Source organism: Saimiri boliviensis, chromosome 8 (genome assembly GCF_048565385.1).
Source record: "Saimiri boliviensis isolate mSaiBol1 chromosome 8, mSaiBol1.pri, whole genome shotgun sequence".
Lineage (NCBI taxonomy): Eukaryota > Metazoa > Chordata > Mammalia > Primates > Cebidae > Saimiri > Saimiri boliviensis.
Window position 1 is genome coordinate 75,637,534 of NC_133456.1, and position 24,177 is coordinate 75,661,710.

General features: G+C 41.6%; 1 protein-coding gene across 5 annotated transcripts in view; it reads left to right on the forward strand.

The window, feature by feature from the left end:
- The window catches only part of ST6GAL1 (ST6 beta-galactoside alpha-2,6-sialyltransferase 1), a 162,634-nt gene that overhangs the window by 105,940 nt on the left and 32,517 nt on the right, over positions 1–24,177 (forward strand). For 4 of the 5 annotated variants that reach the window (XM_010337701.3, XM_010337700.3, XM_074404677.1 and 1 more), the window contains 2 exons: positions 14,546–15,202; positions 20,024–20,121. In XM_010337701.3, coding sequence (XP_010336003.1) covers positions 14,596–15,202; positions 20,024–20,121 — 705 coding nt within the window. In that variant the 5' untranslated portion in view covers positions 14,546–14,595. Of the gene's footprint in view, positions 1–45; positions 10,761–14,545; positions 15,203–20,023; positions 20,122–24,177 lie in introns of those variants that run through there. The other variant, XM_003926998.4, reaches the window with a different exon arrangement.

The window sequence follows — 24,177 nt, forward strand, 5'->3', positions numbered from 1 at the left end:
GGTGGGACCAACCGAGCCTGATCACCTGGCTCCCTGACTCAGAGTCTTTTCTTTTAAGTTGAATGACCCCGCGTTCCGGTCGCTTGTTGAAAAGGCACCGGGATCTCCCGTGCTGCGACTCACGGAGTCGGCTCAAACTGCGGCGCTGGCTCCTGGCGGATTTTTTGCCTAGGAATCTCCTGGCCTGACTCGCTATTTCAGATGAATGGGCAACTCTGCCGTCTCAGGGCTCTGCTCGCCAGCTAAGAGGGCTCCCAGACCAGTGGCTTTTGTACGGAGAACCACAGCAACAGGGCGTGGTCACAGCAGCCGTGCGGGAGGAATCAGCCCTGCGGGGGCCAAAACAGCCGCACCGGCTGGGACTGCGACGCTGGCGACCCCTCTGCCTGGGTATCTCCTGGTCTGTGGGCAATAAGAGTTCGTCTGGAAATGCGGCGTCCACTCACCCTCTGCACTTTCACTGGGAGCTGAAGTCCTGAGCTGTTCTTAGGCGGCCATCTTCCCAGCATTCCCTAAAGTAGATTTTTAAAGTATATTTCATCTCTCACTATTACACATGGACTTAAAAAAATATTACTACAATACTTTTATATACCTAACAAAATTAACAATAATTCTTTGATGTCATATAATAATCTATGTTCAAATATCCCTATTGGTCCCCAAGGTTTTTTTCAAACCAAGATTCAGACAAGATCTACGTATTACATATTATTATATCTGTGAAGCGATTTGTTTTTTTATTCCCATTTACTTGTTGAGGAAACCAGTTCAGTTGTCCCATAGGAAGTCCCACCATCTGGATTTGTCTGATAATTTTCCTATGGTGTTATTTAACTTGTGCTTCTTTCTTCTGTGTTTCCTACAAACTGGAATTGTGTGTGAAGGCTTGATAATATACAGATTAAACGTTTCGGACAAGAAGTTTTCATAGGTGGTTAGCCAGGTGTGGTGGTGCGTGCCTGTGATCCCAGCTACTCAGGAGGCTGAGCGGGAGAATCGCTTAAACCTGAGAGGTGGAGGTTGTGGAGAGAGGAAATCGCACCACTGCACTCCAGGCTGGGTGACAAATTGAGACCTTGTCTCTTTAAAAAAAAAAAAAAAAACAGAATTAGGTGGTGCCATGCGCCTCATGTCACATCACATCAGAAGGCATGTACTATGTAGGTGTCTCACTATTAATGATGCTAAGACTGATCAGGGTCCAGTGGTGGCTGCTTGACTCATAAGATGTGTTTTGTTTTTGCTTTTTAAGATAGGAGAACACCAGTGTGTCTATATGCTGATGGGAGTAATCTTTTAGAGAGGGATACTTAATGAAAAAAAAAAAAAAAAAAAAGGAGAGGTTTTCTAGAACAACTTTCTTAAGTAAACAGTAATGTGTAGGATCTAGTGGACAAGTGTTGGTTATTGCAAGTGTTGGACATAGCTAGTTCATCTATAGTAACGAGGTGTATGGGCATAAATGCAGATAAAGTGGGCTGTGTTAGGGGCTGTGAGGAAGTTCTAATCCAGCAGCTTTGTTTTCTTTAGGAACAGGAGAGTGAGATTAAAAGGAGGAAGTCAAATAGTGGGTATGCGCCAGATGAATAGACTGGAAAAGTAGCCTACGATTTCTGAGAAGCATTAAGGTCCTCCTGGCAGTTAGAGATCATGCACTTGAAGTGAAATCAGTAAGCATTGTTGTGCAATTTTTTCTCTAGCGAAGCTCAGTTGCGTGTTTGCCGGCTGGATTTAACCAGGATTGGGTTTTAGCCAATCACGTGTGATAAGAGAGGGCAGGGGACTCATTTTAATGATTTTGACCATGGAATTTAAGCTGTGTAAGAAAGGGAAGTAAGAATATGAGGAAAGTGAGGAACAGTGACAGGTGGTAGAATTAACCACAGAAGCTTGTTGGAGTTGGGGCACTAGCTGGAATAAGCTGCATAGACAGGAGTGGTAATTGGAGATGGGATGCCTAAGCTCAAGATTATGGAAGGTATTTTTGGGAAATAACAAGGTCAGAGATGTGACTCTGGGAGTGAGTGGCCATGGTCACAATCACTGGGGTAGAGGAGGTCAAAGAACTGTGAGGCCAGAGAGCTGGAGTATCCTATAGGTGGATGTTGATATCTCTAGGAGTTATGACAGAAACAGTGTTGGAGCTAAAGTATTTAGGCAGTGAAGCACAGTATTTTGGGTGGAGGAGAAGATGACTGCAACTAGGTAAGTGGGGTCATGGGTAGTGTTGTCCTGTGAGGATGAAATGCGTTGATGATGCACATGAGGCTCTTCACTTTGAGCCTGACAAATAGCATGTGCTCAACAAGTGTTAGAGGCTGTCCATCTGAGTGTATGTGACTCCAGTGTGTACAGCTTAAAACACTGGGTTTGTTATTTATTTTTTATTTTTGAGACGGAGTCTCGCTCTGTTGCTCAGGCTGGAGTGCAGTAATACAATCTCAGCTCACTGCCACCTCTGCTTCCTGGATTCAGCACCTCAGCCTCCCAAGTAGCTGGGACTACAAGTGTGTGCCATCACGCCCAGCTAATTTTTGTATTTTTAGGAGAGATGGGGTTTCACCATTTTGGCCAGGCTGGTCTTGAACTCCTGACCTCAAGTGATCTGCCCGCCTTGGCCTCCCAAAGTGCTGGGATTACAGGTATGAGCTACCATGCCCAGCCCTAACGCTGGATTTATTTTACAGGGAAGTTGATTTTTCCTTAATTTTAAGATATTTCTAAGACGCAAGCTGCTCGCATAGTTGTGTGTGGTCTGGGGCGGTAGTAAATTCTCTGTCATTTAGTGTATCCAACAGACAAAATGAACATTTGCAACGATGGTGCTGTAAAAGAGATTCTGGCAACTGCAGGTGATAGGTGGGTAAGTGGGAGGGGTGATCCTAGCAATTGAAGGCAGTGGGCAGTGAGGAGGGATGGTGTCTGGAGCTAGCTTCATTCTTGCATTCAAACATGACTGAGCATTTCCTAGTTGTGGCCCAAGAGCTCTCAGTCTGGTTGGGACAGATTTGCAAACAGATAAATGTCACGAAGTTTGATGAGGGGAAGAATGGGCACCATGGAGTCATGCTGATCTCTGTGGGGCCAAGGAAGGCTTGAGAGTCAAGGAGCACTTGAGCTGGTGCTGGAAGCTGAGTGGGCATGCCCCCATGGGAACAGGATAGGAAAGGACACTATGCTGAAGAACGTCTTATACAGAGCTGCAAAGGCATGAAAAAGTCTGATATTTAAAGTTCCATTCCACTTAATCTGGGTAAATTACTTATCTTCCCCGTCTCAGTCTCCCTATAAAAATGGGGGTAGTGATGGTATCCACAGATGAAGGGATGGTGACTATTGTAATCTCTTTGAGTGGATTATCTTTTTCTTTGAGATGGAGTCTCTCTCTGTTGCCCAGGCTGGAGTGCAGTGGTGCAATCTCAGCTCACTGCAACCTCCACCTCCTGGGTTCAAATGATTCTCCTACATCAGCCTCCTGAGTAGCTGGGATTACAGGCACACGCCACCATACTTGGGTAATTTTGTATTTTTAGTAGAGATGGGGTTTCACCATGTTGGCCAGGCTGGTCGAAAACTCCTGACCTCAAGTGATCTATCTGCCTTGGCCTCCCAAAGTGCTGGGATTACAGGTACATGCTACCTCACCAGGCCGAGTGGATTATCTTACCTGAGTCTGTAAGTCACACTATGAGGTAGGACTTATTATTATTATTATTTTCATTTTACAGATAAAGATGCCTTAACTCTTGACTCTTAAGAGGTTGAATAACTTGCTCCAGGTCATATACCTGGTGAAAGGCAGTTTGGGTTCTTGTCTTGATCAGTCTGATTCCAAAGCTTGTATTATTCATTCCTAAGCTACAGTCAGTGCTTGGCACACAGCTAGTGCTAAGTAAATGGTAGCTGTTATTGCCAGGATTGCTGAAGTTTGTCACCCAGAAAGTTGAGGGTTCTTTATCACTTCTACAGAGGGTTGAAGATCAGTAGTGCTGCTATCTCATCATCAGCAGGGACTATTTGTGGAAAGTCCTCATCACCTATGATAAATCTAGATAGCCACACCACTTTAGTTTCAATTGGTTGATTTTTGGAAATTAAAAGTAGAGAGTGATTTTTATTTTCTTCGAGAGCAAGGTTTTCTGAACAGATGCAGTTGATGTGAGGGAGGAAGAGCTGGGCTTGATGCAGTCTTCTGATGTCTGTGGGCTGTATCAAACAAAAAGTTTTATACCATGGCTGCCAGCTGGAGGATGGCAGCAAACCAGCATTCACAGGCAAGAGGTGTCATCCAAAAGTCTGGTGACTGCCCACAGTGTTTTCTATAGGGGGCTAAGAAAGAGCCTCTTCCATGAGTGATGGCAGAAGTAAGAGCTGTCAACCCTTCACTCGTTTATTCATTCAACAAATACATACTGAGTGCTTGTTACATGCCAGACACCCATCTAGTGTCTAGAGATACTCACTGGGAGTAATAGAGAAGAAGGGTGATAAGCTTCCTATTTATGAAGCTTATATTTTTAGCAGAAGGAGACAGACTAATTAAATACTAAATGAATGCCTGCATAATCATAAACCCTCATGCCACAAAGGAAATTCATGCCATAAAAATGTCAGAGGGATAACTATCAGAGAAATTTTCTGGCTCTTCCCAGGATGCTGCCCAGAAACCTGTTCTTTGAGTTGATGAGGAAAGCCCCAAATGTTTTGACAAAGGACAGAGTGGCACCTTTTATTTTTTCCCTGGTAGTCATACCAAGGGCTTGTCTACCTGCCTACCTCCTGGTCATGAAGAGCTGGGGTTCTCCCAATCTGAACTCCTAGCCTTCGACAGAGGATTTTCTCTTGGTTCATGGGGTGAAGTCAAGTATGTCCATATGGCTTCCTCTTAGTTCTGTTAATTCTAGATCTCCTAGGACAGGCCTTGAAGCCAGGTTAATGTTGTGCATCAAGTTGATACACAAGGTTCAAATGTATTTTTAGCATTGTCCCCAATAGTTTTGCCTTAATTATTCAAGTAACATAATAAAAATAATAAGGGAAGTTGGTTGGGCGTGGGGGCTCATGCCTGTAATCCTAGCACTTTGGGAGGCCGGGGTGGGTGGATCACCTGAGATCAGGAGTTCAAGACCAGCCTGGCCAACATGGTGAAATCTTGTCTCTACTAAAAATACCCAAAATTAGCTGGGTGTGGTGGCAGGTGCCTATAATCCCAGCTACCCAGGAGGCTAAGGCAGGAGAATCACTTGAACCTGGGGGGCAGAGGTTGCAGTGAGCTGAGATTGCACCACTTCACTCCAGTCTGGGCAACAGAGTGAGACTCCATTTCAAAAACAAAGAAAAAAATAATAAAGGAAGTCAAACTGATAAGACTTAATCTCGCATCAGTTTTCCTGTCACTGGTATTCAAGTCTCAACAATTTGCATTTTTTCTAGACAGTTGGGCATCATACCTTTTAGTCACAATCTGAGTACACAGATAACATTTCTAGTTTGCTTTTGTCATGATAAGATTTCAAGTATTTTCTTCCCTATGACTGTATTAATTCATACAAAATTATATAAATTCTTTCAGGTGGCTATACTATAGTTTTCTTACTTCCTTATTGCTGGATGCTTAGTTGTTAACAGATTTTCACCATGATAAATAAGTTTGACATCAAAAACTTTTATTTTGGGCAGTGTTAAGAGGAAAGCTTATAGTGCTTAACACCTACTTTAAAAAGTTAGAAAGATATCTAATTAGCAACCTAAAGGAACTAGAAAAACAGTTACCCCAAAGCTAGTAGAAAAAGAAAAAAATAACTAAAATCAGAGCAGAACTGAACAAAATTGAGACTCAAAAATCCGTACAAAGAATCATCAGAACCAAAAGTCTGTTCTTTGAAAGGATAAACAAGTTCGGTAAACCAGTAACTAGATTAACAAAGAAGAAAAGAGAGAAGTTACAAATAATCACAATCAGAAATGACAAATACGACATTACAGTTGATCCACAGAAATACGAAAAATTTTTGGAGACTATCATTAATACCTCTGTTCACGCAAACTAGAAAATCTAGAAGAAATGGACAAATTCCTGGAAACACACAATCTTTCAAGATTGAATCAGGAAGAAATTGAAACCAGAATGGACCAATATATTTTATTACTGACTCAGTTTCAAGTTCTGAAACTGAGTCAGTAATAAAAAAGTTACCATTCAAAGAAAGCCCTGGACCAGAGAGATTCACAGCCAGATTCTACCAGACATACAAAAAAGAGCTGGTACCAGTTCTACTGAAACTATTCCAAAAAAGTGAGGCAGACAGATCCCTCTCTAACTCATTCTATGAAGCCAGCATTACCGTGATACCAACACCTACAAAGACACAATAAAAAAAGAAAGCCACAGGCCAATATTCCTGATGAAAATAGAGGCAAAAGAAAAATCCTCAACAAAATACTAGCAAACTGAATCCAGCACATCAAAAAGTTATTTCATTGTGATCAAGTAGACTTTATTCCTGAGATGGAAGGTTGATTCTACATATACAAATTAATAAATGTGATTCACCCATAAACAGAATTCAAAAGCCATATGATCATCTCAATAGATGCAAAAAAAGATCTTGATAAAATCCAAAATCGCTTCATTATAAAAGCCTTCAAGAAACTAGGCATCAAAGGCACATACTTCAAAATAATAAGGATCGTCTATGACAAACTCACAGCCAACATTATACTAAATGGGTAAAAACTGGAAGCCTTCTCCTTGAGAACTGAGACAAGACAAGGACCCATTCTCACTACTTCTATTCAGCATAGTATTGGAAGTGCTATCCAGAGCAATCAAACAAGAGAAAGAAATAAAAGACATCCAAATAGGAAAAGAAGTCAAACTGTCTCTCTTTGCTGACAATATGATGCGATACCTAGAAAACTATAAAGACACTGCCAAAAGGCTTCTGGAACTAATAAACAATGTCAGCAAAGGTTTCAGGATACAAAACCAATGTATAAAAATTCATGACATTTCTATACACCAGTAATTTTCAAGCTGAGAGTCAAATCAACAGCACAATCCCATTTATAATAGTTGCAACAGTTGTAAAAATACCTAGGAATACGTCTAATCAAAGAAGTGAAATATCTCTCTAAGGAGAACTACAAAACCCTACTGAAAGAAGTCATGGATGACACAAACTAATGGAAAAATATTTCGTGTTCATGGATTGAAAGAATCAATATCATTAAAATAGCCACACTGCGCAAAACGATTTGTAGATTCAACACTGTTCCTTTCAAGCTACCAATGTCATTTTTCACAGAACTAGAAAAGAAACTATTCTATAATTCATGTGGAACCAAAAAAGAGTACAAATAGTGAAATCAATCCCAAGCAAAAAGAACAAACTCAGAGGTATCCCAGTACCTGACTTAGAATCGTACTGTAGGGCTACAGTAAGCAAAACAACATGGTACTGGTACAAAAACAGACACATAGACTAATGGAACAGAACAGAGAATCTAGAAATAAAGCTACATACCTTTAGTCATCTGATCTTTAACAAAGTCAACAAAAATAAGCAATGGGGAAAGAACTCCCTATTCAATGAATGGTGCTGGAATAACTGGGTAGCCATATGCAGAAGAATGAAACTAAATCCCTTCCTTATACCATATACAAAAATTAACTTACAATCAATTAAAGATTTAAATGTGAGATCTCAAATTATAAGAATCCTAGAAGAAAACCCAGGAGACACCATTCTGGACATCAGCCTTGGGAAAGAATTTATGACTAAGTCCTTAAAAACAACTACAAAAGAAACAAAAATTGACAAGTGGAACCTAATTAAACTAAAGAGCTTTTGTGCAGCAAAAGAAACTATCAACAGAGTAAACAGACAGCTTACACAATGGAAGAAAATATTTGCAAGCTATACATCCAACCAAGGTCTACTATCCAGAATCTCTAAGAAACTTAAACAATTGAACAAGGAAAAAACAACAACATTAAAAGACATGAACATACAGTTCTCAAAAGATGCACATAAGCTGCCAACAAAGGAAAAATGCTCAGCATCATTAATCATCAGAGAAATGCAAATCAAAAGCACAGTGAGATACCATCTCACATCAGTCAGAGTGGCTATTATCAAGTCAAAAAAACAACAGATGCTGGGGTGGCTGCAGAGAAAAGGGAACACTTATACACGGTTGTTGGGAATGTAAATTAGTTTAACCACCATGAAAAGCAGTTTGGAGATTTCTCAGAAAACTTAAAAACAGAACTACCATTCAACTCAGCAATCTCATTACTGGGTATATATCCAAAAGGAAATAAATGTTTCTACCAAAAAGAGACATGCACTTGTATGTTTATTGCAGCGCTATTCACAATAGCAAAGAATGGAATTGACCTAGGTGCCCATGAGTGGTGGCTTGGATAAAGAAAATGTGGTGTATATACACCATGAATACTACACAGCCATGGAAAAGAACGAAGCCTTGCCCTTTGCAGCAACACAGATGCAGCTGGAAGCTATTATTCTAAGCAAATTAATAATGCAGGAACAGAAAACCAAATGCCATATGTTCTCACTCACTTACAAATGGGAGCTAAACAATAGATACTGATAGATGTAAAGATGGCAATAATAAATATTGGGAACTACAAGATGGGGGAGAGAGGGGAAAGGGTTGAAAAACTAACTATTCAGTACTTGGGTGGCAGGATCAGTCATACCCCAAGCCTCAGCATTGTGTAATATACCCAGTTAACAAGCCTGCATACATCCCCCCGAATCTAACGTAAAATTTAAAATTATTTAAAAAACCCGCTTTTCTTCTTTGTGTGCATATTGCTTTATAGAACTCATATTCTTTATCTCATCAATCCTATTTCAATTGTCATCACAACTGTGTAAGGTAGAGAATCATTTTACATGTGGGGAAACTGAAATATATAGTCTTTTTCTTCTTTTGAATTATTTATTTATTTGCTCTTATTTCTTAGAAGTACAGTAGCATGATCCATAGTCATAAGCTGTTAATTCTATGGCCTGAATACATTCTAGAAAGGTTAAATTAATTTATATGCTCCTTTGAATGTATATCAATTTAATTATAATCTGTCCAGCAATGAGTATTATCATATAGAAAACTGCTGACCAATGTAAATTCTATAAACTAGTATCTTAATATTCTAGTTGCCTCTCTTTGGTTTTTCTCAAGATAAACCATAACTTTATATGCTTGTTAATTGTGCTTTTTATTTTATTATTTGTCTGTTCATGTTGATTACCTCTTTATTTTGGGAGGCTTTTACTATGTTAACCCTTTTTATATTTTGACTTTTCCTTTTCATTGGAGTTACAGTATTTTTCATTATATAGGTGTCAAAATTTTCTTACAACGGAATGTATTAAACTTTTCCTTTGCTATTTTTCTACATTGCATCAAAAGAAGAAAAAGCTAAGTCTGTAATTATATTTTTAGCTGTTCGTTGGTTTGTTTAGAGACAGGGTCTCACTCTGTCACCTAGGCTGGTGTGCAGTGACAATTAACTCCTGGGCTCAAATGATCCTACCTCATCAGCCTCCTGAGTAGCTGGGACTACAGGCATGCACACCTGGCTCATTCTTAGCTTTTTAAAATTAGATTTTTATACACACACACACACACACACACACACACACACACATATATATATATATATATATATATATATATATATATATATTTTAAAGGTAAAGAATAATGGGATGTACAGTTTAGAAATTCTGGAATACATGTAAAATTATAGAAAATGAAAATATCTATTATTTTTACCATTCTGGGTGTACTTTTTTTCTAGTATTTTTAAACATTTTTGTTTGTTTGTTTTTGAGACAGAGTCTCACTCTGTCACCCAGGCTGGAGTGCAGTGCATGCCATCTTGGCTCACTGCAACTTCTACCTCCCCAGGGTTCAAGCAATTCTCCTGCCTCAGCCTCCTGAGTAGCTGGGATTACAGGCACCTGCCACCGTGCCCGCTAATTTTTGTGTTTTTAGTAGAGACGAGGTTTCACCATCTTGGCCAGGCTGGTCTTGGACTCCTGACCTCATGATCCACCCACCTTTACCTCCCAAAGTACTGGTATTATAGGTGTGAGCCACTGTTTAGTGGTGTGAGCCACTGTTTATTAAAGGTGTGAGCCGAACCTTTCACATGTTTTTTTAAACTTTTTTTTTTTGTCTGAATTTGGATAGTATTTACAGTTTTATAACTTATCTTTTGAGTTAAAATTATACTGATTGAACTTTCACATATTATTAAATATTCTTTGAAAATAAATACTTTTTTGAAAATCTGTCTGAAGTTTATTTCAGGATGGACCTAATTGCTCCTGGTTTATCTCCAAGCCAGCGATTAAACAATCTGGTCTTTCTAGGTTGGTTTATGGTGGCTGCGTTAGCTTTCTAGCACATTGCACCTTTAATAGGCTCTTCTTTCTCTTTTTTTTCCTGAGTCCCAGAGGCTTCCTGGGTTAAGACCCAGCCTCGGTTTGCAGACGCACCTTTCCATCTTGTTAATGTTTAACCCTGCCCCTGCCGGAAAACAGTTCTCACCTCTTCTCTCGCTCTTATTTTTTGCCTTTGCTGATGATTTTTGATCATCATGAGCAAACTAGGCCTTGGCCTCCAGACCCAATAAATCTTCCCTGGCATGGAGAAGAGTACTAATTTCTAAGGACCTGGAGGGCCTGTAGCTCCTGTGGGATTTGCGAGAAGAGGTAAGGAACACACAGAGGCATGAGCTAGCAAAGGGGTACATTCTTGAGTCAAAACTGGTGTGGCAGATGTGCTGGCAAAGAATCTTGGGATCTCAGTATCTGGCTACAGCTTTGCTGCTTTCTTTTTGCATATATATTTTTGGTTCTCTTTAAGTGCTGATTCAGTATGGGTTTGGTTGGCGGGGGAGGTATAGATAAATGACTTGTCCATTTCTATAAACTCTAAGATTTAAGTTATTCTGTATTTCAGTCAACCATCTTGAGTACCTACTACATGCCAAGAATGCAACTGGCACCGAGTGTGTCGTGATGAGCGGGTCAGGACAGCATTTCCTTACTTTGAGCATTAATTTCTGCCCGTTCAGTGTTGGCCAGCTCTTTGTAGGTGATAATACAGGTTTTTGTGTTCTTCTTCTAGAAGTGTCATGATGACTGTAAAGATTCTCTGATAAAATTGCATCAGTTCGATAATCTTGTATTGAGTAGTCACTCTGGTCCAGGCACTGTGCTGGGTACCAGGGTTTCAGAAATGGTGTCGGGAGGAGTTTTCCTTTAGCAGCAAAGTCAGGCATGAAAAGCAAGCATTACAAAGCGCTGGTGGGCAGCAATGGAAGGCAGGAATAGTGTGGAAGGGGAGGTGGCCTCCACTCACCTTCAGAAGCAGAAAGGTGATGCTGTCAGAACTGATAAGCACATGGACAAGGAGAGAAAATGCAGCAGTACAGACACTTGGAGGCTTAAGAACACAGTCTGGTGTGAGTGGAAAATTCAGAGCTTGGTGTGTATTTCCAAAACATTTGTGGAGAAAAGTTTGCTATTCTTTTCCCTTGGTTGCACCATTTAGAGAAAGCTTCTTTGGCCTCTGCCTTCTTCAAACAACTTGAGAGATGAGAAAGGGTCTTGTAGCTCTAAGTGCCTGTGTCCAGAAACTCTAGCCACCTGGTGGACTTGGAGCCTTCACAAGGGTGATGTCAAGGGACCACACGAGCCCTGATGTGAGATTTCAGATGAGTGCCCTGAGGCCATGACAGTGTGCAGGCTGTGAAGGCTGAGGCCATCTGATGGTTGCAGGATTGTTGTCGGACCCAGCTGTTTGGAGGAATTCTTCCTTTCTGGGAAACCACACCTTGGAGAGTAGGTACCGGGCTGCTGCTCCTTGAGCCTCCACTCCTGAGAGTGAATCAGGCCCTTCCTGCCATCTCCTTTCATTCAGATATATCAAAGTGAAGTTCAAGTTCACTGTTTCCAAATCACTTATGCAACTTTGAAAATTACTTGTATTTTCAAACCTCAGCGTATTCAGCTATAAATGGAGCTCATAAAATCTGCTGTGCTTATCTCACGGGAGTATAGTGTGTCTGTAAAACCTTATTAATACGAAAAGTCCCAGTGAGTTGTAACACGGCGCACAGCCGGGATGGCAGGTGCAGGATTGTTGGCGAAGGTGGCTTGTCTGCGACTGTCTGACACATCAAGTTGCCTCTCTAGTGACCTTGAGTCCCACTCGGTCACACTGACGTCTCACTGCACCTTATCACAGATGCATGTCCTTGGGTGGAAAGGAGGAGGAACTTTTAGAGTCAGACAGACCTGGGCTGGAGTTCTGGTTCTGGAACTGACTTGCTATTGACACTGGAGAAACCTTACAACCTTGCTAAGCCTCAGTTTTTTAATTTCCTAAAATAGGGTTGTCAATATCTCTATCATAGTGTTGTCGTAAAGGTTCAATGAGATATTTCAAAGAAAGTGACTACCATGTAGTAGGCCCTCCCTAAATTCGACCTTCCTTCTTCTCTTTAGTTCCTCTTCAGCTGTCATATGGTCATGTGATTAGCTGTGTTAGGCGTCTGCAGAAATTGAATTCCTTAGTTTCTGGTAATACAAGCTTCCCACCCCTGACTTCATGATCTTATGTCTGAGTTCTTCTTCCTCTGTGTACATTTAATCATTTACACAACGTCAGCAGCCCAAGGTAGAAGTAGAAGCCCGTCGCTCCCAGACCTTGGTTCCTGAGATCTGGGCTGGTGGAAGCACTGCTTTGTTTGGTACCGCCAATGGATTCCAGGAATGAGCTGGTTGTCAGCTCAGGAAGGAGTTCCCAGGAAAGACCCTGGAGCTGAAGTCTGCTGAGTCGTGGCTGTGGCTTCATGCTGTTGTCTTCACTGTCCTCCGTCACCTCCACACGGTCCCCATGCTGCGGAGCTGCTTTCCTCTCTCTGTTCAGAATCCCGCCTGTGCCTTTTTGCTTACCTAGTTCAAATCCAATTAACGACATCCCCTTGTTTGGTCCTCCTAACACTGCAAATCACACAAGGCAGAGATAATTATTCTAAAAAACTCAGGGGCAGACAAATATTAGCTGACCTGCCCAAGATCACCAAGAAAGGGGGTGAGAACCCAGGTTTCGTGAATACCTGATCCAGCACTCCCACTACTTTATACTGATAGCCTTAGGAGCAGGATCCATGGGAAGGGACCTCAGTCCCCTGGTGGGTTACCAAAACCCCTGAGGTGACTGCTTTGATGTGTTATTATAAATAACAAACAATTCTTTCCCCAGTGATTGGGGAAAGAATGTAATGTTTTCCAAAAGATACAGACATTGTTTGAGTTCAAAGTGCTTCCAGTTTCCATTCAGTTACACAATAAATTCTGAGAAAACAAAGTAGGTGTTTACTCAGAATTAAAGAGGACTGTGCAGTCTCTATTCGCTCAATGAAATCTGTTGTCCAGAACTTTTTGCAGTTCTGTACATGTTACAGGGGAAAGAACATGGGTTGTGGAGTCAAGTACATTTGGATTTGAACCTCAGGGCAACCATTTCCTCGGCTCTGTGATCTCGGGCACTTACCTCTGAGAGCCTCAGGTTGCTAATCCATGAAATGCAGATTATAACACCTTTGAAATGAACCCTGCACGGGTTAGGAGATGCCCTTCAGATTAGACTATGATATGCGTGGTGCCCCTGGAGTTACGTCTCATGTTGGCTCTGGTTATGCTGAAGTTAAGTGAAATAACATCTAGCATGCTTAATGAATCTTTGTATTCATTTCCTTAGTTGGCTACATGTCTGCTCTCTTACCTATATTTCCGAACCTCTATCGTGAGGCGAGTCAGCTTCCTGTCTCAGTGGCACTCTTCTTGCAGGGCAGTGCATGGAACCGAATATTTTGTGGTGGAGCTAAGCCTTGATATTCTCACGCAGGAGTCCAACATCACAGCCCTTAGGGAGATAAATCAAAAATCTATGGCATTGTCTATCACGAGAAGTCTTTTTTCTGGCTATGTTGAAAGGGTGTTGGGCCACTTAATATTTTAGAAAGTTTAGGTTTGGTGATGTAAAACAGTCAGCCTGCCCTTTTTTATTCTATTTTTTTCCCCAAACATACATGGTTTCCTTTAACAGATAAGGACCTAGGAACCGAATGATTTGCAAGGTGCAGTTTCTGACTTCAAGAAACTCAGAGTGCAGTCAGGGAGGTAGACCAAGGCAACCAGAAACTAAGATTCAGTATAGAAAAAGTAATGGTGGGAGGACATACGAAGCGTTCATGGCTGAAGAGGAAGAAGGGAGTGACTGAGGGACTGCTGTCTGCATTCAAAGCCCAAACTGAGGCTGACTTTTGTCGAGAGTTGCTGAACAGAGTGCATAGGTGGATAGGAGGTAGATCAGGGCTGGAATTCACCTCACTTGAAATCGATTGCTCAGCCCATCGCTCCACCCCATGCCACGTTGGGTTTTTCTTTACATCATTTTGTTTTTTTCCTTGTTTCACTTTTTTTAGGCTTGTTTTCCTGCTCGGAACAAAGTGGCTTCCCTGAACACATCTTCATTATGATTCACACCAACTTGAAGAAAAAGTTCAGCTGCTGTGTCCTGGTCTTTCTTCTGTTTGCTATCATCTGTGTGTGGAAGGAAAAGAAGAAAGGGAGTTACTATGATTCCCTTAAATTGCAAACCAAGGAAATCCAGGTGCTGAAGAGTCTGGGGAAATTGGCCATGAGGTCTGATTCCCAGTCTGTATCCTCAAGCAGCACCCAGGACCCCCACAGGGGCAGTCAGACCCTTGGCAGTTTCAGAGGCCCAGCCAAGGCCAAACCAGAGGCCTCCTTCCAGGTGTGGAACAAGGACAGCTCTTCCAAAAACCTTATCCCTAGGCTGCAAAAGATCTGGAGGAATTACCTAAACATGAACAAGTACAGAGTGTCCTACAAGGGGCCAGGACCCGGCATCAAGTACAGTGCAGAGGCCCTGCTCTGCCACCTCCGGGACCACGTGAACGTATCCATGGTAGAGGCCACAGATTTTCCCTTCAATACCTCTGAATGGGAGGGTTACCTGCCCAAGGAGAGCATTAGGACCAAGGCTGGGCCTTGGGGCAGGTGTGCTGTTGTCTCATCAGCAGGATCTCTGAAGTCCTCCCAACTAGGCAGAGAAATAGGTATGTTCTAGGGTGTTCAGGTTGTTCTGTGAATGGCAGCACTGATTGGGACTGGCTGGGCATATTGATGGTATTGGAGACAAGTGGCCCAAGTCTGGCTCAGTGAACCAGTGAAGTTGGGCCCAGAGCAGTGTCTCTTTCAGAGTCACAAGTGACACAGAGGATGTTCTACACTCTGGCATCTTTATCAATGAGAAGGGCTCCATTATTGTTTCCTTCTATTTTTAGTTGATATGTAATAATTATATATATTTATGGGATACTTTGATACATGTATTCAATGTATAATGATCCAATCAGGGTAATTAGAATATCTATCACCTCGAACGCTTATTGTTTCTTTGTGTTGGGAACAGAATAGTTTTATTTTGATCTGTTTTAAATTTTGGTATTCTGCAGAAGATTTCATTTGAATAGAGAGTTCTGCCGCTCCCAATAATGAAAAGCCTATAATTGACCTTTGAAAAGTTCTGAAGCATAGGCCTCTACATATTTCCAGGTTCTGAAATTCTGTTGTTTTACCTGATTAACGCAGGACTGTTTTGGCCTCAGCTACCTGGGTAATGTTCAGCTTTTCTGTTTGAAAAGATTTAATTCTGTCAGTAATTCTTAACTGAAGGCTATGGACCAACTTCAGAGGGTCATGAATCCCTGCAGTCGCATGCAAAATATCTGTGGATTTGGTGTGCATAATGCGTGTGTACGTGTATAAGTGTGTTGGTGCATTTTTCCACGAAAGGAATTTGTAGATTGAAGTTTATTCTCCAAGGGATCTGTGACCCAAAAAGGTTTCAGAATCACTGGTCACAATATATTAATTTGCTTTTCTGGAAATCCTTTGTAGTGAATCGAGATAGAAACTCTCTCCATATTTGTAAACTTGTGTAACAGGGAGCCTTATTTCTCTTATGCTGAATGTGTTTTCCATTATTTTGAAATGAATCAGCTAAAGAAAGCAAAGCACAGGAAGCTTTGCTCCTCCATCAGGCTGGAGGTACTGGAGCAGGTGAGGTCATACGTCTCCGTTTTTATTTCCTTCAGTTGACTGCCAGGAAAAACGGTCTAAACCCAAGCACAGGCTCTCAAAGAAGAAAATTAGGCCCAAATTGAATTCTCTAGAGCAGAAAGAAATGGTGAGATCACAGTTTCTACCTCCCCAAATCGGCAGTACTAACTCATAAAAGCTGCCCCACTGGCCAGCTCCACCCCAACTTTTGCTTCTGCCTTTTTGGTTTTTCTTGGACTTTGTTGTCGAGAAACTAAATGTGATTGGTTTTTTTGTTCATCCATAATGGAACTAAATTTCTTTCTTTCTTCTCCATTTTTGCTGCATAAAGGTAATGTTTGGGGTATCTTTGGTATTAGCTAATCCTTATTCTGCATGTCAAGTTAACATTACCTGCCTGGCTGAAATTGTACTGAAGTTTGAGACAGGGCCTGATAACCTCTGTGAATTGGAGCTACACCTTTAATTTTATGTACTCCTTAAAGGTTTGGAGTGATTTAAGTAAACATTAATAAAAATACTGTTTTTCTATAGACTGCAGTTTCACCTTCAAAATAAGGATTTCCACGGAAGGTCTTTGATGCTGAGATGCAATAAAAATTGCATGTTAGACTTCAAATATTCTGCTGTTAAAGGGTAGATATCCTCTTGGCATTTTGTCTAACAAATATTTTAAGACATTCGTTCATGTATTCTTTTATTTATTCATGGATTCATCAACAATACAAAATAAGAGCTTAAAACACTAAGGGGAAGGGGAAGGGAAAGGCCTTTGTTGAAGCCTCTGAGTTGCAGGCAGCATGCCAAGTCCTTACACTTCCTACTGCATGTGGAATTTGTTGAGTCTATTCCCAGCTATTGAATGGATCAGATTATTTCAAATGATTTGCTTTTACAAATAACATTGCTAACAAGGGTTTTCTGCAGATACCTTAGGTGACCACTATTGACATTCAACAGGGAAATATCCCCAGAAGTGAGGCTAGAAGACACGAGTAAGAGACATTTTATGACTTTTTTTTTTTTTTTTTTTTTTGTCCATAGCAAGATGTTTTATCAGAGTGAGTGTAGTAACATACTCTGCCTCTAGCAGTCTCACAACCCAGCCGATGGTGGGCTCAGTCATTTTCAATGATTTCTGATAGTTTACTCATACATGTTAAGTAGCTTAGATTTGCTGGAATTTTCGTGTCAAACAGTAGCATAATTTTAAAACATTGCCATCCGTAAAGTGATGCTTATCACACATCTGCTGTGCTCCTAACATGCCTTGCTCTGGGAGATTGCTACTAACATGCCTTGCTCTTCTGAGATTCTCAGAAATCCTGGGAGATTGGTAAGATATTGGTCTCGTTTTGCTGGAGAGCTAAATGTGGGGGCTCCAGTGGTTACACAACTGGCTAATAGCAGACTGGGGTTTGAAAGCAGAGGGCTTGCTTCAGAGACCCCACTTATAGTCCCTCTGCTGCTGTGCCTCGTAATAACTGCAGCTTCATAATAAAATTTGGTGTGATTATTCTTTTGTTATGTTAAAAAGTTTCTTATATTCTTATCTATTAGCTTTCCTAAAGAAAAAGAGAAGTGTATTCTGAATTAAGGCAAAGGCAAGAAGCAGTGAGAATTGCTTTGTTCATTCAACAAATACTGATTGAACCCTTCGCATGCCTGGCTATCCTTTTGGGTCTCAGCTGTGACTTTCTCGTGACTGAAGGTCTCAGATTCTGCCAGGAGGCCCTCCCAGTCTTGGTTCTGCTCTCTTTCTTTTTCTTTTAGGACTGTGAGATCCAAGGAAAGGAGCAGAGCAAGGTTGGAATATTGACTCCCTCAGGCTTATTCTTGCTGGCTGGAGGTTGGCAATAGTTGTGTTCCTCTCCTAAAGGCAACAACTCCCGATAGGCGTCCCTCCTCAGGGTCTCTGCTCATCATCCCACAGTAGACCTGGGGTAGTCCTGACTCTCTGTGGTCATCAGCCCTGGGGGCTTTAGCCTATTCCATGTTGATTTCTTTAGACTGTACCTCAAGTTGGTAAATAGTCCTTTTATGAATCTCTCAGTTGTCCATTTGAGCTTCTCATCTCTTTTCTACTGGGATTCTCACCGGTAATTTATTCATCTGTGAAATGAGAAAGCTAAGTGAAGTTTCCAATGGACCTGTGTTTCTCATACAGTTACTACTAATTCCTGTCAAACCAGTGACTGATTCTGACAAAATGTTTTGCAATTCTGAGTTGTGTAAAGATATATCTCCTGCCCCAAGTGCACTTCAGTGTACCTGCCCTGTGAGATGATAACAGTACTATGTACTTTTCAGGTAATTTTCAAACCATTTTGATGAAATTTTGCCCTATGAGTGAGGATAGAGTGGTCGTGTTTTCATGAATGAGATTTCTGCATTCCTGAAGTTTAGGACACACATTGGAACTGAAATAGAGAGGATTTCATCCTTAATTCTGTGGACATCCTCTTTCTTTTTTCTCTTTCTTTCTTTCGTTCGTTCGTTCTTTTTTTTTTTTTTTTCCCTGAGATGGAGTTTTGCTCTGTTGCCCAGGCTAGAGTGCAGTGGTGCAACCTCCACCTCCTGGGTTCAAGCAATTCTCCTGCCTCAGGCTCCCGAGTAGCTGGGACTACAGGTGCACGCCACCATGCCTGGCTAAGTTTTGTATTTTTAGTAGAGACAAAGTTTCACCATGTTGGCCAGGCTGGTCTTGAACTCCTGACCTTGTGATTCACCTGCTTCAGCATCACAAAGTGCTGGGATTACAGGCGATGAGCCACCATGCCCGGCCTGCACCCTCTTTCTAAATCATCTTATACTGAGCCAAATGCCCTCACTTTCCCAAATCCTATCTATTTAAATAAAGAATGACCCAAAACAACCCAAATAGAACAATAGAGGATTCAGCTGACCCCCAGATCTAGTACAGAGTTCAGTGATGAGCCCCCCACACTGGCTTGACCAGGTAAGATTGAAAGAAGCTCTCATAGGGTTAAGATGGCTCCTTAAAGTCTTCAGTTCTCTCCTCCACCAGTTTGGTCAATGTTGGATACAGAAGCTTTTCCACGTCTTCCAAACACTGCTTAGAGAGTTGCAAAGACAAGGAGCCAGAGCCCAGGAAGCTTTTAGGGGTTTCAAGGTGGTCTGTTTGATTTTGACTGGATTTAGAACATTGTTTCTGACTGTGGCAGAAAGAAAGAGAGAGAGAGAGAAAAAAAAATTCAGTTTAGCTCTGTGACCTCCTCTTCCATTTCTGCCACACCAGGTCTTGTGACTCTTCCCCGGGCCTAAATGGAACACCTGGGGGTTGTCTGGGATGCCATAGTTAAATCCTGTCCATTTGCTGAGTACTGCATGCTTTTCAGAGTGCAATGGGGTCCTTTGCACCTGTGGGAAACACTGAACATATGGTAGTATTTTCACTTTTCTGACAGAGATAGAAATAAAATCTACTGATGATATCAAGAGAATATTTGGTTTGTTGCTTTGATAACTGGAGTGGCTATTCCACTATAAGTAGCACACTGGCTTTGTTCACGTTTCTGCTGTGCCCGGGCACAAGTGAGTGTCTTAGAATGGGTTTCAGGAATGCCACAGTATGGATCCCTTTAGCCCTTATGGTGGCTGGCAGGCAGGTGGTCATCTCTGCTTAGGAGCTTTACCTGAGCATCACATAAATATTGCCATTTCGCCCTGTGGATTGTGATGGGGTAAAGATTGGGAAGCATTATCCCTTGCTCCCTCCCCTGCCTTCTGCCTTTTTCTTTTTCTGCATATTGCCAGTACTCATCAACTCTTTTCTGTTTCTTTGTGGTTTATAGATGATCATGATGCAGTCCTGAGGTGTAATGGGGCACCCACAGCCAACTTCCAACAAGATGTGGGCACAAAAACTACCATTCGCCTGATGAACTCGCAGGTAAAATTTCTTCTGTGCAGATATGGAGTAAGAGAAGGACCACAGTGTGAGCTCTAATGTAAAATGTATCTACTAGGAGCACATCTAAGCTGCCAATTAAGTCCCTTGATCTTCCTGAGTTCCCTATTCCTCACTGGAGAAGGAGAAGACAGTGATTTCATGACCCAACCTGATGATGTATTTATTTTATTTTATTATTATTTATTATTATTATTTTTTCGGAGATAGAGTCTCACTCTGTCACCCAGGCTGGAGTGCAGTGGTGCAATTTCAGCTCACTGCAACCTCCGCCTCCCAGGTTCAAGCGATTCTACTGTCTCAGCCACCTGAGTAGCTAGTATTACAGGCATGCGCCACAATACTCAGCTAATTTTTGTATTTTTAGTAGATGGGGTTTCACCATGTTGGCCAGGCTGGTCTTGAACTCCTTACCTCATGATCCACCTGCCTCAGCCTCCCAAAGTGCTGGGATTATAGGTGTGAGCCACTGCGCCCTGCTGATGTATTTTTTTTTTTTTAAAAACCCTTTGATATTAGTCTTTGCTGATGAAGGTATCTAGTGCCCAGGAATATAGAGTTCAGCTGTTCCTGCTGCTGCAGGGTCCTATCTGGAGGCTTGCATGAGGGATAGGAGAGCCCGGAACATCTAGGGGAGAGTGGGAAGCGTTGTGAAAAGTGAATGAAGCAATACACATTAGAGAACTTTATGAACTGTCAAATGCTATACAACTACTATAAGATATTGTCACCATATGATTATGTGTAATATGGCACTAGATGTCATGTATTATTTCATAAATTCCCCTGGATGAATAGGTTCCTGAATTATTTTCAGGCAGCACGTGCTGATTTCTCAATACTAATGGAAACTTGAGAAATAGTCTTGCCACAGGATTCTATTAACAGATTGTATTAGTGGGAAAAACTGTATTACACATATATCAAAAATTGCACAATAGGGCTGTGACCTACTCATCTTACAACCACCACCGTTTGCCTTTTTCTGAATAAACATATGCACTCTGGTTGTCTTTACAACTGTGTTTAGTCTGCACACTTTCCTAGGAGTTGTGGGCATGGGGTGGATCCTGGAACTGATCAGAAATACCTTCTCAGCAGTGTCCAGTGGAATGTGTGTTTCTTTCCTTCTCTAGGAGGGCTCCACTTCCTTGTTTGTCTCTTCACTTCCTTACTTTCAGGAACTCACCAGCTAGGCAGAAGCTGCTTCCTGCATAGCCCACTGTCCATTTGAAGCCCACAACCTTAAGAATATTTTTATAATGGGATAGAAATTGAGGAACTTAACTTCTTTGTAAGTGGTCGCCATCTTGTTTTTTTGTTCTCCCTCTAATACCTTTTAATTTTTTAAAAAGAGAATCACTTTCTATCACTGCCATGTCACATCTTCCATAGCCTCTAGGTGCTTCCAATACCTGTTTGTTGTTCAAACTTATATTTTGGGTTTTGGTATTACTTTTATTATTATTGAGATGAAGTTTTGCTCTGTTACCCAGGTTGGAGTGCAGTGGCATGATCTCAGCTCACTGCAACCTCTGCCTCCTGGATTCAAGTGATCCTCCTGCCTCAGCCTCCTGAGTAGCTGGGATTATGGGCATGTACTATCATACCCAGCTAATTTTTGTATTTTTAGTGGAGATGGGGTTTCACCATGTTGGCTTGGCTGGTCTTAAACTCCTGACGTCAAGTAACCACCAGCCTCAGCTTTCTTACAGGCATGAGCCATCATGCCTGGCCTACTTCTATTATTACTAGAAGAGATAGGATTGAAAGGAATGGACTGGGTAGCAAGAAACTCTCTGGGGTAAATGAGACACTTGCACTAGACTTTGAAAGATGGGCAGGACTTGGGGAAATAGCAGTAGAGGGGCATTCCAGAAAGCGGAACTGGCAAGACAGAGACTCATAGGAAATGAGGGAGACATTCAAATACCCCTGGCTAAGTTGGAGGTGGAGGTGTGGAAGGAGTGGCTGGCATTGCCCTTTAGAGAGATGAGGCTGGACCTTCATGGCTGCTTGTGCTCTGGCAAGTTTGGAAATTCAGACAGAGGGTTAGGACCAGCTTTGCCCTTTTCCCTTCTCATGCCTACTCAGAAATCCTGGAGCTGGAGAGCACTTTAGGGAGCACTAAAACCTCATCTCTACTTCTATATAAGATGCTACCTAAATATCCAGGAGAGATGTTTATTTACTCTTCATTCATTCATTCAACAAATATGTTCAGTATTGAGTAGAGTAGTCAGTACATAAACTCTATAGTTAGCCAGCTTGGGGTTGAAATCCAGCTCTGTCTCTTACTAGCCGAAGGATCATCAAGTTACTTCTCTCTAAAGAGGGGAGAATAATTCCCTTTCCTTACAGGTTTGTTGTGAGGTGTAAATGAGAAAAATCTGTGCAAAGCACTCGGAACAATAGCTGGCACATATATCAGTAAACATTAACTGCACTTACTATTGATATTCGCAGACATTGAGCTGGTAGTGGAGGATACAATTGTGAGCAAGACAGACTCAGCCTCTGTTCTTATGATGCAATCAAATAGTTTTACAAATAAAGTTGCAACAGAGAACTAGAGAAGAGAGGGTCAAGGTACTAGGAGAGCCCTGGAAGGGGAGATTTGAGCTATTCAGGGAGGTCAGAATCCCCAAGCAGATGGTACTTGGCTGTGTAGAAGGAATGTGTAGATGTTGAAAAGGGTGAGATAAGAGCTTTTCAGGAAGATGCAAGAGCATAGGCCCAAAATTCCACAATAAGAGTTTGTGTAGAAGGAAATGGGGGACTGGAAGGACTCAGGAACAGGTGAGTATATGTGGGGCTCTGTGGTAAGAGACAAGGCTAAAAGTAAGGAGTCAAGCCGTGGTCTTGCACTGAGGCATCTTCTTTACAGCAGTATTGGATTTGCATTTTGTAACCATCAGTGGCTTCCGTCTGATCAGAGGGGCTGCAGTAGATGAAGAGACATAGTTAGGAGGGTCTTGCAGCAGTCTGGGCTAGATATGCTGGTAGCTTGCACAAGAGGAGGGGTGAAGGTGAATGTGAGAAAAGAATGGCTTTAAGGGCTACTAGGGATTTGCAGTCAATAGTTTTTAATGTCTCATTGGATGTGAGAAGTAAAGGGAGAGGGGCCAGAGGTACACCTCGGTTTCTTTCTTGTGTAACTGCAGCAAGAAGTCACTGAAACTGTAAGTCAGCCCCTTATCCATTATTTCACTTTCTGCAGTTTCATTTACCTGTGATCAGCTGCAGTCTGAAAATATTAAATGAAAAATTCCAGAAATAAGCAATTCAGAAGTCTTAAATGACACATTGTTCTGAGTAGTGGGATTATGCATCTTACTTTGTCCCTTCTTCATCACAGGAAGAAGGATGAGTACAGCAAAATAAAATCTTGTGCGAGAGAAGAGAGAACACATTCACATAACTTTTATTACAGTCTATTGTTATAATTGTTCTATTTTATTATTAGTTCTTGTTGTGAATCTCTTACTGTGCCTAATTTGTAAATTAAGCTGTATCATGGGAATGTATGTATGTATAGTAAGAAACATAGTATATATAAGGTTTGGTACTATCTGTAATTTCAGGTATCCACTGGGGCCTTAGAACATATTCCCAGTGGATAAGGGGGGACAAGTGTTCTTGAAGATGTTTTGGGGGATGAGGGCTAGGTTCAGGGGGAGGGTAGAGGTTAAAAACATAGATCTACATAAGGTCAGTGTGCATTGCCTTTTAGATATCTGTGAAGAGATGTCAAAGAGGCATTTGCACCAATGAGGCTGGAGTTTAATGAAAAGGTCTGGGCTGGAGATGAGAGTTTGTGAATTGTCTTTATCTAGGTGGCAGTGAATCAATGGGACTGAATGAGAGCACTAGAGAGAGACAGAGTATGGAGAGAGGAGGGAAGGCTTATCCAGGAGCTGTGGATAACAAAAACAGACAGAAGGAGGCAGTGGTCAGTGTCATCAGTTACAACTGAGGGGTGAATTTAGGTGAAGACTGAAATGCGTGATGAACTCAAAATATCTGAAACAGATCTCA